The sequence below is a fragment of the Molothrus aeneus genome, chromosome 24 (assembly GCF_037042795.1).
Source record: "Molothrus aeneus isolate 106 chromosome 24, BPBGC_Maene_1.0, whole genome shotgun sequence".
NCBI lineage: Eukaryota > Metazoa > Chordata > Aves > Passeriformes > Icteridae > Molothrus > Molothrus aeneus.
In genome coordinates this window covers 4,401,631-4,418,928 of record NC_089669.1, presented here as the reverse complement: position 1 = coordinate 4,418,928, position 17,298 = coordinate 4,401,631, and the positions used below count along the sequence as shown (strand labels likewise).

At 44.7% G+C, this 17,298-nt stretch overlaps 1 protein-coding gene across 2 annotated transcripts in view; it reads left to right on the top strand.

The window, feature by feature from the left end:
* NGF (nerve growth factor) overlaps window positions 1-16,023 on the top strand; it is a 28,451-nt gene extending 12,428 nt beyond the window's left edge. Inside the window, exons 2-3 of one of the 2 annotated variants that reach the window (XM_066565468.1) lie at window positions 11,599-11,726; window positions 15,205-16,023. In XM_066565468.1, coding sequence (XP_066421565.1) covers window positions 15,216-15,932 — 717 coding nt within the window. In that variant the 5' untranslated portion in view covers window positions 11,599-11,726; window positions 15,205-15,215 and the 3' untranslated portion in view covers window positions 15,933-16,023. The remainder of the gene's footprint in view (window positions 1-11,598; window positions 11,727-15,204) is intronic. The other variant, XM_066565467.1, reaches the window with a different exon arrangement.
* Window positions 16,024-17,298: the final 1,275 nt, after the last annotated feature.

The window sequence follows — 17,298 nt, the reverse complement described above, 5'->3', positions numbered from 1 at the left end:
TCTTTAATAGGTAAATGGCATAAAACACAGCCAGGGTACAGTCACAGTGTGTAATCATGGTCATGAAATGCCTACAATGTAAATGGACTTAATGACAAAATTAAACAAATCTCAATTAAAGGCACAATGATTCCAGACAGGCAAAACCCATCACTCTCCCAGCTTCCCACTAAGTAGATCTCCAAGCATGGAAAGATTGCCAGCTATGGGGAACAGTTTAGAAAGTTAATGACAGTACAAATGGGATTGACTGGAGACTGTAATCCTGGCTCTGTAAGCATTGCCAGAGGCCTGACATGAAGGAACAAGTACTATTTCAAGCAGACTGCAAAGCCAAGGCAAAGATTAACATCTGTCAGAATCAGCTACAGATGAGATTCTTATTGATCCTTGAATGTCACAAGAATTTAGAAGGGCTCAAAGAAACTTTAAAGAGAATATTCAAGTATCTGTGGATTTGGTTTGTAAACCTGAAGTACCTTTCCCACATTTCAGCTATTTTTTTTCACACAGCTGTGTGTGATGTAGCTCAGTGCTACAAGGCAGAAGAGCAATTTCTTCCAACTTAGTCAGTGTCAAGCTTAGTCTTGCAGGAAAAGCAGTGGCAGGGAGCAGTTCTGGTGCTGTTACCAACATCCAAGACAGCTTTTTGTGTTTGGACTGTGTTGCTGTGGATTTTGTTTCTGCCTCATCCGTATCTATCCCTACTAACAAGATTAAGGCTTTGCTCACATTCTTCTAATTAAAATGCTGTAATTCTGAGAAGAGATTCCACGTCTTCTTTTAGCAGGGTAATCAGTACATCTGTGAGTTCAAGTTACTATTTTTTAACATCAAAGCTTGCACAAAGATAGCTCTCCTCCATGTAGGCCATGACTTTTTATCCACACTGGTTTGAATAACAGGCTCCATTTTGTACTGGGATCAACATCATCTCCTACAAGGGAAGGCTGGGAGAGCTGGGAATGCTCAGCCTGGAATAGAGAAGCTTCCAGGGAGACCTGAGAGCCCCTTCCAGTGCCTAAAGCGGCTCTGGGAGAGACTCTGGACAGCCTGGAGTGCCAGGAAAAGGGGAATGGCTGCCCACTGCCAGAGGGCAGGGATGGATGGGATATTGGGAATTAGGAATTGTTCCCTGGGAGGGTGGGCAGGCCCTGGCACAGGTGCCCAGAGCAGCTGGGGCTGCCCCTGGATCCCTGGAAGTGCCCAAGGCCAGGCTGGACAGGGCTGGGAGCAGCCTGGGATGGTGGAAGGTGTCTCTGCCAACCAAAGGCTCCCAACATCTTGTCCTGTCAGGAGCACTCGTGCATTTTTCTGCAGCATTTTTCCCTTATTAAACTGAAAGAAGCATAATCTGAGTGGAGCATGTCCAGGGAAGGGAACAGAGCTGGGGAAGGGTCTGGAGCACCAGAAAGGGCTGAGGGAGCTGGGAAGGGGCTCAGCCTGAAGCAAAGGAGGCTCAGGGGGGATCTTCTGGCTCTGCACAACTCCTGCCAGGAGGGGACAGCCAGGGAGGTTGGGCTGTGCTCCAGGGAGCAGGGACAGGAGGAGAGGGAGCAGCCTCAGGCTGGGCCAGGGGAAGATTGGATACTGGTGAAAATTTCTTCACTGAAGGCATTGCCACAGGCTGCCCTGGGCACTAGTGGAGTGGAATACCTGGAAATGTTCAAAACACATGAGGATGTGGTGCTTGGAGACGTGCTTTAGTGGTGGACATGACAGTGCTGTGTTAATGATCTTAAAGGTTTTTCCCAGCCTTAATGATCCTGTGAACTTCAAGCTATATTTCACTTACCAGGTGCAGCCTTGACATTTTATTCACAAAGTTTTTAGTTCTGTAGCTTCTCCTTGCTATATGAAGGTACCACTCCACAGCTTTCAGAAGCCCCTCCTGCCCTCACTCCTTCCCCCTATTTTCTCTAAGGCTGTGACACAGCACTAAATTTTGTTTAACCAACTTCTGCAAGATTGTTTTGGTGAATGTAGATTGAGGAAACTCACTACAGCAGTTTAATTCTCCCAGTCCAGGAGTTCCCACATTCAATCCACTGATTGTTCTCACTGTGGAAATGGGGGAAAAAAAGTTCATATCTAATATAATAAAAGCTAGCAAGGAAAATAATATGCTGGTAAACACAGGAACAGTAATCTTCTAATCTTAGCTTACTTTTTTAAGACTTCCCTAATTTCCACGTCCATATAACAGGGAAGTCAGTGAGCCCCACAGAAAGATGAAGGATGAGTAGTTCAAAGATGTCCAATGCTATCAGTGATAGCACTGTGTTGCAATTCAGGGTTTCAGAGCTGCTCAGACTCAGAGCAGGGCCAAAGAGAGTTCTAGAAAATGTGACAGAAACACTCAAGGGCACAGTTTAAAGGAAAAAGAGGCATCTTTCCCATTATCATTTGTACTGAAGCAAAAATGCTTTCAACCACCAGATGATGCCAGAAAATGTAAAGACCCTTCAAATCCTCCTCACACAAGTGAGCTGCCAAACACAGATTTATAAGAGCTGCTGAGAGTGCCAGGTCAGTCCAACTCCCTGTTTCCTGTTCTTAAGCAAAGGTTGCTGAACTTCATTTAAACTTCTTTGCTGTCTGTTCTGTGCTTGAAGGATTCCCACAGCACAGACAGGATCTGATCTTTCCTTTGCAGACACTCTTCTGTTGAGCTGTCCTTTTGCACAGAGGGTCTATGTGGCCAGGAGAGCTGAATCAATGTTCAAAGACATTTATTCCAGCCACAGCTGCAGGCTCCCAGCAAGGGAGCATCATTCATTTCTCTGTGTGTTACACCCTTCAAGCTTTGTGTGAGGTGAGGATATTCCAGAGCTGTCAGGCTCCAGAGGTTCAAGATCCAGACAAACAAACCCCATCCCACACTGAAATGTCACCTTAAATTTCATTTCACCTTAAATGGGTGAGCAGGGAATAAAAACCTCCTATCTTAAAACATCCACAGCAGCTGCCTCCCCTCAGACTCTGACATAATACAAAGATGGAAAACTCCTACTCCCCACTGCTGGCTGGGTCTGTGCCCAGCAGCCCACAAGGTCCAGCTGAAATATGAAATATGGCCCCAGTTCAAACTGTCTCTGCTCTCTGGGAGCATGAGCAGATTTGTTGTGCAGCAGCTGCCTGACACACTCAGGATGCTGAGAGTGCTGAAGTTTGGGCTGTGCTTCTCTGGCCTCAGGTTTGGTGTTGGGGTGGCAGCTGAAGCAGAGCTGAGATTCTCAGAGCATAGGAATGAAGTAACACCTAAATCAATCTCTGTGCTAGCTCAGTGCAAGGAAACACTACTTGGATTAGTGTCTCTGAATATATATTTTGGTGCTAATATACAGAATCCATCACATTTTGTTACCACCCCTCTTTAGAGGTGTCTGGCATTGTGAGTTAAGGCAGCAATGAGTTCAAACAATCCCACAGCAAGGAGTAAATACCTTCCACAGCAGATGAAAGCCAAGATGCTGAAGAGGTCCCAGGTGTGCTGCAGACAAGACTGTGTGGGGCAGCAGCTCTGAGGCAGCTGGACTCAATGTGTGACAGGAGAAGGCAAGAGCCTTGCACATAAAGAGTCAGAGAGCACGTGGAGCAGCTCTTGGAGCTGGAGAGGAAGCAAAACAGAGGATGTCAACACACAGGCATGACCAGGGGCAGGAGTGAGAGAGACAGAGAATAGGTTTTGAGGGATGGCTGTCTCACTCTCCTGCTGCTTTTTAATCCATCTACTCCATAAGCAAAGGTGCAGAAAAGGGTTTTGGTAAAGAGAGAAGGAGCTGGTACTCACATGGATTACAAACACTGGCAAAACCACTCTTGTTTTTCTACCACTTGAGGCATGCAGACACTAAAATACAATGAACAAATAAGGACAATAAGGCAAATAAATGCATGGGAAGAAATAGGATCAGTTTCCCAAACATCCTGAACACTTGTGCTTTGCAGTGGTTTACTCTGCTGCCAAGTAATCAAGATGATCTCCCAGGCTGAGCTCAGAAAAACATACAGGGGAAAATGTAGGTATGGAGCATTTTGCATGGTGTCAACACACTTCCACAGAAAGCAGGCTTTAATCCTCAGTAAGTGCTGAGTACAGACCTACAAAGTATGAAAGCCCAGGGGTAAAAATTCCAGCAGCAGCACAGTTTCCAAAGCAGCTCTGTCCCTTCATGGAAAATGAAGCAGCACTGTTGTCTGGAGTGCAGGAGCTGCAAGGTGAAACCCCCTTTGTTGTTTCCTTCTGATGGTGCTCAGATGAGCCACAGCATCAGGAGGAATATCTGAAAGGTCTAAGCAATTGTAAAATCCTCATGTTTTTCTTGGTAAACGACCCTAGATGACAGGAGACTCCTATTTCTCCTGCAAGAACTACTTGTGCTTGCAGAGAACATTACAAGATGACACTGCAATCTGATAACTCACTGTTTCTGTGGTTGCCTTTGTTTTATTTGGTGGTGTTTCCAGATTTTTTGTGGAAATCTCTACCCTGTTTCTTAGGAGGTCTTTACCCTCTCATTTCAAAACTACACCACATCTAAGAGGTTCCTGCTGTGCAGGGAAAGAAAACCCTTTTTTCCACCTCTTTGGTAACTAAATTTTTAAGCCACCAGCAAGTAGCAAAAAACCTTCAAAGCTGAAAGTTTTTCTTGCACCCAACTGAAGTATTTGCTTAGTTTACATTTAACACTAAGACTGTTACTTAATATATTTTAAAATGTTGTAATATATTAGTATATCACTATTTATTTACATCGGCTCAGTTTAAAACCCACTGTATTTCACACCTCTGTAGTGGAGTGCTTAGGAATTAAAAAAAAATTGTTTTGAACTCAATTTCAAATGGGAAAGGCAGGTGGAGTACAAGGGTTTGGGCATTACCACATCTTTACAATCTGCAGAAAAAAACTCAGGCTTTAAAATGAGCAGACAGACAAATATCTGCCCAAATCCTGGAGGTCGCCTCACGTACAGCAGGACACAAAATTTATGTTCAGTTGTCCAGAAAATATGGAAATATACTTCTCAAATGTACAGGATATGTCAAAGAATACAGAAATCAAACAGCTAATGAGCAACAGTCCAATGATTGAGGTTTTTTGTACACACAATTCACCTTGGGGTATGCTAGTTGAAGGAAAAATATTAACATTTTTCTTTAGTTCAAAGTACTATGCCTATGCCTTGAGAGTTATAATAAGAAGGGCACAGAATGACTGTGACTTCTCTGGGGTCAATACCTATTTCTAGCTGCAATAAAAATAAGGAATTTCTATTTCTAAAGGTGTCATTTTAGGGGTTTTTGTCATGATTTTCCTATTGTAATGTAAAGTAAATCATAAGAGAGGGAATTCAATCCCTAAAGAAGGCAATTGAATTCTGTAGGTCTCATGAAAGTAAAATAGATTTAAAAATGGGAAAGAACATCCTAAAAATTAAAAAAAAAACAACAAAAGGAAGGTGAGCAGTGGAGAAGAGGAACATTGCTACTGCTTGGCAGGAATCCTGTGTTATTCTTTGGGTTCTTCACATGCTACACAAGTAAATTCTACTGACCATAAGTGAGTGGGGAGGATCATTTTATTAAGTGTTTGTAAAACCACTCGACATTTCTGGATGGAAAAATCCTACACAAGCAAAGCAATATTCCATTCCAGTATTGATGTTTCTTCCCTATCTCAGCACTCTGAGGGAACACAAGAGCACCTCCATGTCATAAGATTTAATTTTGGAGATTTTTGTCTATATCCTTAAGGGTTTTTTTAATGGAAAAAAAAAAATCCAGCACATCAGTTTGAATTGCTACAGCTACAGAAGTTTTTATCAGGTGCAGCCAGGCCCTCAGTTCAGCAGAACAGAGATTTTAAAGTTCTCTCAACTCCATCCTTTGCTGCATCCTTCTGTACTCTGACTTGCCAAGCACAGACACCCTTCAGCTTCCCTTTGGAACTTCTCAGAATTCCTGCCCCATTAAAATATTATTGAGTCATTGAAAATAGTTGTAAACACACTGGAAGATTTGTAGAAGATAAAATTCCTTTTGGATGTAAATAATTAATAGAACGGGAAAGTCTGAAAAGTCATGGCCATAATTTATGGCAGCTCCTTCTCCTTACATAATGTTCTTTTCCAAATTCATGATCCAGAGAAACTCTGAAGATGATGGAGTCTACCTTTGGGAATGTGATCATGACATCCCAGCTCATTTTTGTTTTCTACCTCATTTTTGGAGGCACTACACTGATGCCTTACACTACAACACATGCAATTGCTAAAATCCCTGTGTTCAAGTTTGTTAATGCAGTTGTAGAAAAGTGAAAAAGGAGAATATAAATGAAAATTATGGGCCTGAATAAAAATGAAATGCTAGCATTGCTGCTGGGATTCAGCTGGTTTTTATTAATCAGGGTTTGGAAAAGAATCAGGATTTATATTCCCTTCTGAATAGCTGGAATAAGATCACTAGTTGGAAAGGTTTACTGGCCCTAAAGATATTGTATTTTTCTGCCTTAACTACTCTTGGCTGTAAGAGGGGATGTAACATCACAGTCTGACTGCCCTCATACTTTCTGTTCCCAGCTGAATTCCAGTTTGGTTTTGGTAGTGTTGTGAAGTCTGAAATTCCAGTTCTTTCATTCCTGGTAATTTTGTATTGGAAACCTTGGGACCAAATATAGCAAGCCAACTATTCCCAAATTTAAATCCATTTGGGAAGGGTGTAGAGGGGAGAAGGGCAAGCCATGCTCCAGCCCCAGGAAGGTCTCTGGACTCACTGTTTTAAGCAGCAGTAGGGAATGAGTCCTGCTGTGTTTGGACAGGGATTGTAGGGAGCAGCAATCCCATCCTGGCTGCAGCTGGGTAGGATGGAGGCAGCAACTTTATATGGATGGATTTATCCCATTTATCCTGCAGCAGTTTTCCTGTCAGTTAGTGCCTGAGATCTTTAGTCACTCCTTGGTGCCTATGAATTAGGATATATGAAACCCTGGAGTCCTATAAAATATATACATCCAGCTCCAAGGCGATATGGAAAGTTCCAAAGCAATCATCACATGCCAATCATTGATTTTAGGATTTGCTTTCTGGATAATAATATAGGGATGATATACAACCCTGGTATGCTCCAATAACTTACTCCTGGACAGGATTTTTATTTCTAGCTCATTTAATTTACCAGTTTTATGCCATTGAGGTTATTGACTTCAGGAGAATCAGATTCACATGCTCCTCCAAAAGCTGTTTTCTGCCATTTATTTTCAGTTTGTCACTAGTTTTCTAAGTGATGTGTTTCCCTTCACTTTACTTAAAGAGATTTTTATCTTGACAGAGACAATTTCTTTATCTTTTATTTAACAACTGTCAGTTTGGTTTTGTTATCTGCAGCAGGATAAAGCTTTCTGCTCTGTCAGGGTGGCTCTGTGCATGTTTAACACTCACTAACAGCCACTCTGTCACAGCAAGGGCTGCATCCTGTCACAAGCCTTTGCTGGTATGGCCACCCTGACCTAAGAGCATGGGGTTTTTCCCAAAGGAATCACATTTTACATGACTGTTGATGCCTCTGAATTCCCATGAGCAAGTTCTACAGGCCAGAGTATCATGATGCCAAACACTGTAAAACGAACTTGAGAAGCAAAACAAATTATTATATTCTTAGAAGTTTTGATTTTGTTTTACCACTCAGGAGTTTTAAAGTGAAGCTTCTAAAGGTGAGCTGTGCCTGTCCCATGTCACCAGACTGTCACCCTGAGTTTTTAAGATTTTCTAAGCCTTCTGATGTTGACATTCTTGTAGTGAATTTTCTCACACACTTTCTGTAAATAACTCATTGTTTTGCATTCCTTTATAGAAGAAGAGAGAGTTGATAGACTGTTAGTTTAACCAGTGGCATTGGAGAGGTGCCACTGTCACCCTCCAATCCACTGTCACTTTTGGAAAGCTATAAATGTTGGAGTCAAAAAATAAACAGCCCTTTTTTTTCTCTTTCACCTTGAGAACGGTGTGAGCGTGTGTTCTTTTGTGTCCTATAACGACACCAGACCTGCCTCCTCCTGTCAGGAACCTCCAGCTGTGGCTCCAGGCTGGATCTCTCCCAGCAGATGGCCTCACTCAGCACCAAATGCTCTGAGGGAATGGGGTGTCAATGAAGGTGATGGGAAAGACACTTTTCATCTATTTGGACTTCTCTACAGAGAAACCAGCAGGTGAAATATTGACAGACTGGTTCAGGATGAAAGAAGGGATGAAATTAGGCCCTTGCAAATAAGCCACTTCCATTACTTATACCCCAATAAATATAGAATAAATATTAAGAAGTGTTAAGAAGTGTTGGATTTGGTGCATCCCCACCCTACAAAATCCCAGCATGGTTTGGTTGGAAGAGACCTCAAGGATCCATGGGCAGGAATATTCCACAATCCCAGGCTGCTCCAAGCCTGTCCAGCCTGGCCTTGAGCACCTCCAGGGAGGGGTTGAGACTCATGGAGCAATTCCCCCTTGAGCACCCCAAATTCCCAGAGGTTCAGTGGGCTGTGAACCATCCCTGTGATTATCTTTGCCTGGGCCCAGGCTGAGTCAGAGCTCTGGAGGCAGATGCTGGGTGCACATCCTGATGACGAGGAGGATCACGGTGACATGATGATGCTCCCTCCTGCAGGGCAGAATTTTTCTCAGTCTACTGCTCTCCCTAGAAATCCTCAAAGGAACATTTCAGTGCTAGAGGCATTTGAAAAAAAAAAAAAGAAAAAAAAAAAAAAAAGGAAGTGTATGAGACACAGGTAGCTTCCAGCTGGCTCTCCAGCATTCATAAACCTCTTATTTACAGGCTGAGTCACTGCAGATATAATGGAGGAATGAAATGTTGGGTCCATTAGAGATTCCCATTTTCTTGCTCATCAGCTAAGATCAAGGCAAAGCTGTGCCTCTGACACTGCTCTTAGTCATAATGGCTTCAGGATTCCCTTCAAGGCCTCCCAAGGCTCAGAAATCTTTTCCTTGAGTTGCTACTGCTAAATTTTAATTCCTGTAACTTATATACTGGTGAAAATGTTTCCATTAGAGATGTGCCAGAGGCACTTTCTCTTTACCAGCAGCTCCAGCAGCAGCTGCCTCCCTCATTTCTCTCTCACTACCAGAAGCAATGAGAGAAAATTAATTCACTACTTGTTGCTTATTTTGGTGACCTCCACGATCCCACTTGCTGCACTGACAGCCAAGCAGCTCTGTTTATTTTTTACACATCCCTAAAATATGCCAACAACTTCAAGAACGACAGAAAACAACATTCCAAATTGTATAATGCCTTAGATTACAACATTCTATGCTTATGTTTATTGACTATGTTCATTTTTATTTAGAAAATAATTTACTTGCTGTGCTTGACTGAGATAAATAAGCATTAATTTATCTTTTCTCAGTGTAGAAGCTGCTTTAATGGCATCTGGTCAAGTGCAGTGAGAAGGCTGCACTGACTGCTGTTCTCATTGGAAGCAATTAATTTAGTAAATTTATTAAATTCTCATTCCTAATAACTCTCCAGGCAACATTTCCTGTTTGTCCATTTCTCCTTACATTCTGTGGGTAACTTTAACAAAAGGGGAATCCCTAAACATATTTTGTTTGGCACCTTTTGCACTTAGAGATCCTGCAAGCAAAGAGCTTTTCAAGACACAGAACCATTTGCTTTTTGATGTGATCCATTTCCCCACTCTCCAGAATTATGGAATCCTGGAATCCCAGAATGGTTTGGGCTGGAAGGGACCTTAAAGCTCATCTCATTCCACCCCTGCCATGGCAGGGACACCTTCCCCTGTCCCAGGCTGCTCCAAGCCCTGTCCAACCTGGCCTGGAACACTTCCAGGGATCCAGGGACAGCCACAGCTGCTCTGGGCACCCTGTGCCCAAACAGGTCTGGGAGTCTTTAATTCTACTCTACATGTGCTGAGACTAAGAAATAAGACTGAAGTGAGTTTTTTTACCCACCAGGTCTGCCATCCTGTATACAGGTACACCCTGAAAAAAGACTCACTTCAGTAGGATATTTTATGAATGTCTGGGAGTGGTAGAACAGAGGAATAGTCTATGGATGCTGAATAACACTGCATCATTTACTGGATTCCACCACAGCCAGGAATCCGGGAAAAAGACAGTAAAAGAACTTTTAAAAAAAGTCCTGCTGAAAATAAATGCTTTTGTGGTTAAAAACCAGCCAGTTGGAACTGAAACAGTGTTTTCTTAGGGTGGCAGAACAGTTGGAAAAGTTGTTGGATTATTTTTGGCAGTGGCCAGCACATTATAGCTCTATCATTACTGGTACTCAACTCTCCAGAGTTCACTGAAAGGGTTATTACTTCACTTGTACATTCCTGCAAAAACACAGCATACTCCATCTGTAGCATGAACCTCTGGATTCTGGAACTCTGTGTGACCTTTCTGACACACTGATACGAGTGGAAGCAGCTCAGCTCCCAAACCCTGCAACAGCCAGGGGCAGCCTGAGCCACAGCCCCAAGCAAGGCAGGGTGCCCAAACCACTGTGCACGTACCAGGGTGACTCCTGTGCCCTGCTCTGATGGAAACAGCCTGGGAAGGTTTCAGCTGGAGGTTTAAACATCAAGGAACTTGTACCTGGGTGTTGTAAGAGCCAAACCCAGTGGCTGCCTTTGCTGGCAGCCAGTGCTCCCGCTGACAGACTGTGCAGGTGGAAAGTGAGTCCAATTCATATTTTTGCATTAGCAGCTTGTTCCCCTTAGCAAATGCACTTCAGTCTGATGCAGCAGGATTTTTGCAGTGCAGGAGTACCTTATACAACCTCTATTTACCTTATCCAACCCCTACCTCCCTCATGAAATGGAGTAGATGAGCTATTGAATAATAAGATTAATAATATACTATTTCTATCCCTTTCAGTGGCATGAATTTACAACCAGAAAATGTGTTTTGCTGAGAAGGTGTCAGTGTGCTGGATTTAATTGGTGAAGAAAAGAATGGTTTTCCTTTAGCTGGGGTCTGTATGACCATTCCCAATGTAGTGATTAAGACTGGAGTCATTGCTGCCCTTACAGCAGCAACACAACAAACACCTAAGGATTTGCTTTTATGTGCCTGTGAGTTTTGTATCTTCAATTCCTCTCAAACATCAGCCACAATCAGATAATTGTCTGCCAATAAATGGCAATCTGTGATTCTGCTCCTGAATTTAATTGTAACCGGATTTGCTTCCCAGAGTAGATGTTGGGGCTGTGAGCCCTGGTTGGTGCCTGGCTGCTCTGCCTGGTGCAGAGCCATCAGCTATTGCTGCCCACTCCTGGTTTGCTGAGCCTGGAAGGTGTCTGAGAGGAGTGGGAAGCAGTGGATCAATAATGACAGTCTAGTAAAGGTGCTGAGTAAAGGCAGCCCTGTCTTACAAATGTGCTGCTCTGCAAAGTCTGGAACTGCTTTGGACAAGAGGAACAAGTTTCCCTTGATGCTGTGACAGGGAAAAGGCACAGCTCAGAAAGCCAGGGGGGTTTGTCCCTGTGCCCCTGCTGCCATGGGGGGATGGCACTGAGAACTCTGATTTGTGGCTGATTACTGACACAAACCCTTCTGCCCTAGTGACCCACAGCACACACAGCTGGCAGGAGCAGCAGGGCCCCATGGCAAGGTGCAGCCCAGCCCGGCTCAGCTCTGGATGAAATAAGGACCTTGCTGGGGGAGCAGTTCTTCGTGCAGTCCACTCACAGGTAAGCCACACTCACTGCCCCAGCAGCCTGGGGTCACCCAGGGCCAGGGTAACAGAGGAAGGGTTCATGACACTGGCCAAGCACAGAAGTGGGGTTAGTACAAGTGGTGTAATTTTGACATTACAATGCCTGTGATAACCTTTGTGTTGTCATCTTACTGCAAAGCTCCCATACCTTCTCAGTGATTTCTCACAGGCAGCTCCATGCAGCACTGACTCCTTCCTCACAGCACAACCAACAAACTCCAACTCTTTTGTAGCACTCATCTTCTTACTGGACACAGCTGTGGCCTGTCAAGGGCAGGCCTGTTCCTAATCTTTGGTGATTAGTACAGCTGCAACTCCTCAGGTGTGAGATTACCTTCTGCACTATCTTTATCTTCTTACACTCCATCCCTCCACACCTTTGTGCCCAGGGTTCCCATCACACACCCATGGACCCCCAGCACTGGAACTGGCAGCTGCACATCCCTGCAAGTCCAGGTGGCTGCATGAGGCATCCACTGGGAGCATCTCCAGAAAGCACCATCAGAGACTCTAATAATTAATCATGGGACAAAGTTTGGAGAGACAATCATAGAATCCCAAAATGGTTTGGGTTGGAAGGGACCTTAAAGTTCATCCTGTTCCAACCCCGTGCCATGGGCAGAGACACCCCAAACTCCCAAAAATAGCCTGTGAAATACCTCTGTGTGCTAGCAAAAGAGTTCACAACCCTCACAGCCCAAGGCACACCTATTCTTTAATGTTAACTTCTCTTGCCTGGGTTGTCATCAAGTTGAGTTCACTTTTTTAATGTGTCACTTTCTATTCTCCACTAACTCATTAATTGATAAAGAAATTCTATTTTGAATTTTCAGAAAAGTTACCACATATCCCAGATACATTCTGTCTGTTTGGGCCACACTCCACAGAATGATTTAGCACAAGGAGAGGAAATACAAGGCAATTAAAGAAAAAAGGCAAGGTCTTTCTGCTTTTGTGTTAATGGCCTTAAATCAAAAATCTCAGCACAGGCCACACAAGAAACCCAGGGAAGGGAGGTAAATGTAGCTGCATTTTAGAGCAGCAAATCTTGTATAGCACAAAACCAGAACCAGCTCTTTGCTGACATTGCAGCATCTCTTTCCTATAGAAGGAAATAATAAAAAAGGGCTTTATGCATAAACACAATACACTGAGGCTGCTATTGGCATGGCTAAATTGTGCCTGGATTTTATTCTGCAAACCTTTTCCATTAACATTTCTGTCGGGAAAGCTTGACTTTTGGGAGATGTAATGAACCATCTGACTTTAGTTTGGTTGTGGAGCAAGGGGTTACTCTCTGGAGGGTGCACAGCCAAGCTCTGAGCTACACCCAGCTCTGTTTCCTTATACAGAGGATGACGAGTGCTCCAGCACCAGCAGCACGTGGGAAAGCAGCAACCCTCAGCCTTGCTTTAAACAAATTTAAAGTGCCTTTGGAACAGTGAGGATTTGCTCTGTGACAAACATTTGACTCTCCTCGTCATCATTTTGTCCCCAATGCCTCCAGCCCAGCAGTTGCACAGACAAGAGCTCACACAAAGGCTTTTGGCCTTTCTCTTCCTTCCTCCCCTCCAGGGCTCTGCTTCTCCTCCCTCCTCAGTCACTGCTTCACTTGGTGTCTCCTGCTGGTTCCCTGAATGTTTGCTCAGCCCTGCACAAACCTTGCTGTTTATGTCATTTCTGCTCCTGTCTGAGATAAGACACACCAGATCCTGTGGGACATCTTAGGGTTGTTCTGCATTTTCCACAGGATTATGCTCTGGCATAGCACCCTGGTGGAGTCCTTTAGTGCTGCTTGGGATTCTAATCTGACAAAGCTCCACAGAGAGGGGGAACTGCAACCATAATTGACCCACACCCAGCAAAAACACAGAGAAATTCTGGGAAATCACAGTGGAACTGCAGAGCCTGATTCCTCTGGTACAAAACCCTGTTTGTCCAGTGGCTTTGGGGCTCCCTGCCTGCTGGCCAGCCACGGCAGAGCTCGGGGCCAGCTGAGACATGTCAGGAAAACAAGGCAAAGAGACGGGGAGGAGCCTCACTTGGGCTTTTCTGTTTATACCCTGTCTCTGCTTATTAAGTCTTTACAGAGGAAATACAATGTCTGCCCTTCACTGCAATTCCAGAGCATTTCTGAATGTCTCTCATTCCCAACATGTGGCTGAATTAGTCAGCACATGGTAGTTGCCCAACGAGGTATTGCTGCTGCTGCTCTTCCTGCATGAAATGGGTCTTAGCAAAGGTTTAGACATTTGGCTTGCATTTTTCCACACTCAAACAGATGTGCCTGTCCTCTGGGTTTAGGAAGGACCAGCACTGGCACTGTATCTGCTCTGCAGGGACTTTTGGGGAGTTCTTGCTCGTGGCATTCTGAAAAAAAACAGGTGTTTCCCTGTCCAGAATTTCCAGTACTTTGGCCACAATTGCTGTAGCTGTGCTGTATCCAAGCTGAGGTAGTTTGGTATCCACAGTGCTCCCATATTTGCCCTTGAATGTGGAAAAATCCCACCTGCCCTTGTGACACAGATACCTGAGCTCTTCAAGGAAGGAGCCTGGGCTTTATCTGCCCTAACTCAGTGATGTAGTGTGTCCTGAAAGGGCAGCTGGGAGAGCTGGCAGCTGCTGGAGGCTGCTGAGCCAGCCTGCAGCGAGGCCTGGCCATGTGGCAGGTGAGTGTGGCTGCTGAGGGTGTGATAATGGCACGAGGTACTGGCTTGGTGGCCTCCACCATAGCCCCAAGGACACCTCTGCAGACAAATCTAGGGAATGGACAGCTGTTCTAGCCAAGGGACTGCTTCTGCTTTCACTCCTGTGCAGCCAAGAGACCGGCCCTGGCCAAAAAGGTTGCTGCAAAACTCACTAGAGATCTGACTCCTGGGAACATGCTGTCACCATATGGTCTCCACATTAATAACACCAAACAAGTGCTTCATAAACAGTGCTCTAACGACAAATACCAGAGGAATTAATAATAATCTAGCTATTATTTTCTAATGTTCTCGCTTTATTAAGAACACTGATGCTGTCTGAATGAGCTCTTCCGGAAGAACAACATCTGGCACTCACATGAGTACCTGATGAAATCCGTATGATCCCCGGTATCTGATAAATTTATGGCCAGAACAGCAGCAGTTTGTGCCCTCCTGCCTCACAGTAACAGTGCCCTTTTCTCTCATTCTAGTCAGAAGGTAATGCTCATGCTGTTCTACACTCTGACTGCAGTAACAGTGCCTTTCTCTCTCATTCTCGGTCAGAATGTAATGCCCATGCTGTTCTACACTCTGCAGTAACTGTGCTTTTCTGTCTTGTTCTAGGTCACAATGTAATGCCCATGCTGTTCTACACTCTGACTGCAGTAACAGTGCCTTTCTCTCCTGTTCTAGGTTAGAATGTAACACCCATGCTGTTCTAGACTCTGACTGCAGTAACAGTGCCTTTCTGTCTCGTTCTAGGTCATAACGTAATGCCCATGCTGTTCTACACTCTGACTGTAGCTTTTTTGATCGGCACACAGGCAGCTCCCAAGTCAGAGGACAATGCCCCACTGGAGTTTCCTGCAGAACATTCCCTGCTCAGCACCCGGAGCGACCGACACCGCATTGCCCAGGAGGCTCCGCAGACGTCCCACGGCCACACCACGTGGAGCCCCGGCAGGAGAGAAGCTCTAAACATCACCGTGGACCCCAAAATCTTTCGGAAGCGGCGTTTCCGCTCTCCCCGGGTGCTGTTCAGCACGGAGCCCCCGCCGGTGGCCGGGCAGGGCCGGAATTTGGGATTTCTCAGCGGCGTGGGGGCTCTCAACAGGACTGCCAGGAGCAGGAGGAGCACGCACCCCGTGCTGCACCGCGGGGAGTTCTCGGTGTGCGACAGCGTCAGCATGTGGGTCGGGGACAAAACCACGGCCACCGACATCAAGGGCAAGGAGGTGACGGTGCTGGGCGAGGTCAACATCAACAACAACGTCTTCAAGCAGTATTTTTTCGAGACCAAGTGCAGGGACCCCAAGCCGGTGTCGGGCGGGTGCCGCGGCATCGACGCCAAGCACTGGAACTCGTACTGCACCACCACCCACACCTTCGTCAAGGCCCTGACCATGGAGGGCAAGCAGGCGGCCTGGAGGTTCATCCGCATCGACACCGCCTGCGTCTGCGTGCTCAGCAGGAAGGCGGCCAGGCCCTGAGCCCGCGCCCTCCGACCCCCCTACCTCAGCCTGTAAATTATTTTAAGTTATAAAGGACTGCATGGTATATTTATAGTTTATACAGTACAGAAAGAACCTCATTATTTATTAAACTCTTTTGGAAACCTCTGGTGTTTTGTAAGTTATTTACTGGCAGAGCTCTTTAAAATGAGTGTTTGTTTTAGTGTCATTCACCTCTACAACTCTGGGGTGTTGAACGAGCTTTCAGCAAAAAGAAAATATTTTCCACACAGTTTTCACAGGTATTGCTCTCCTCTACAAGAAAATTTCCCTGCCAGTTTATTGTAGGTTTATTTTCAATTGAAATTTTTTGTCCAAATACCAAGAGACCAAAACAGAACTTTCAAAACTTGCTTCCAGTGTTACTAATTATTCATAAAGGTATTAATCATATATAATTAATCATCTTAGTAAAGTCCTGTTAGAAACGCTAATTCTTCATTGTTGCCAGATCAATTTATAAGTAAGAATTTATAAGTTCTTTATAAGTAAGAACATTAGTGCATATTTTAAAATTGCCCACTGTTACTTTCATTGCAAAAATAATCCATTCTGAATTATTTTGGAACATTTGTCTGCACAAGAATAGAATCTCAAAGTATGTACTTTTGTGTTAAAATGGTATTTTACAGCTCATTACTTCAGAACTATATCAGAATGATGGGATTTCAAATGTCAATATACTTACATAAATTAAAAAAGTTCAAGTGCCTTATAATTCAAATTTGATAATTTTCTCAAGCCAGCGTTCTGGTAATGGGACCTGCCATAAGAGCAAGTCTTTTCATGCATGACAGACTAAAATCCAAAAATAAATAACAAAAAAATCACTGAGGCTGTGTTTTAGCAAGGACCCAAAATAACCCTGTGCTCAAGATTTCTGCATGTCGGGGACATCGACCTCCAGAAATACCCAGCGGAGCCCCAGGCCTGTGCTGGGCGTTTCACTGCGCTCTCCAAAAGCTGCAGATCCTCTCCTTGTTTCCCTTGGAAGAGCAGCTGTTCTCCATTGCAGAAACTGTTTCAAAACAAATACCATCAAGGTTTTTCAACGTGGTCCCTTCCAAATCCTAGAGGGCACAGCCACGCTCGGCTCCCCTCCTGCACGGTTCTTGCTTTAATGCAAAAAGCAGAGCTGACCTTTGCTTCCTCCACGTAAGCAGCACAGCAGGGCAGCAAAATCTCCAGAGAAAATGTGCTGGGGTAAAACAGTGCCAGTGCAATTAACCCAGGCCAAGCAAGAGGTGCTCCCTGGTGGGACAGTGCCACTCTGTGTGACGTGGAGGGCACAGACACCACCCCTGACCATCTCTGCCATTTTTCACTCCCCTCCAATAAGTATTTA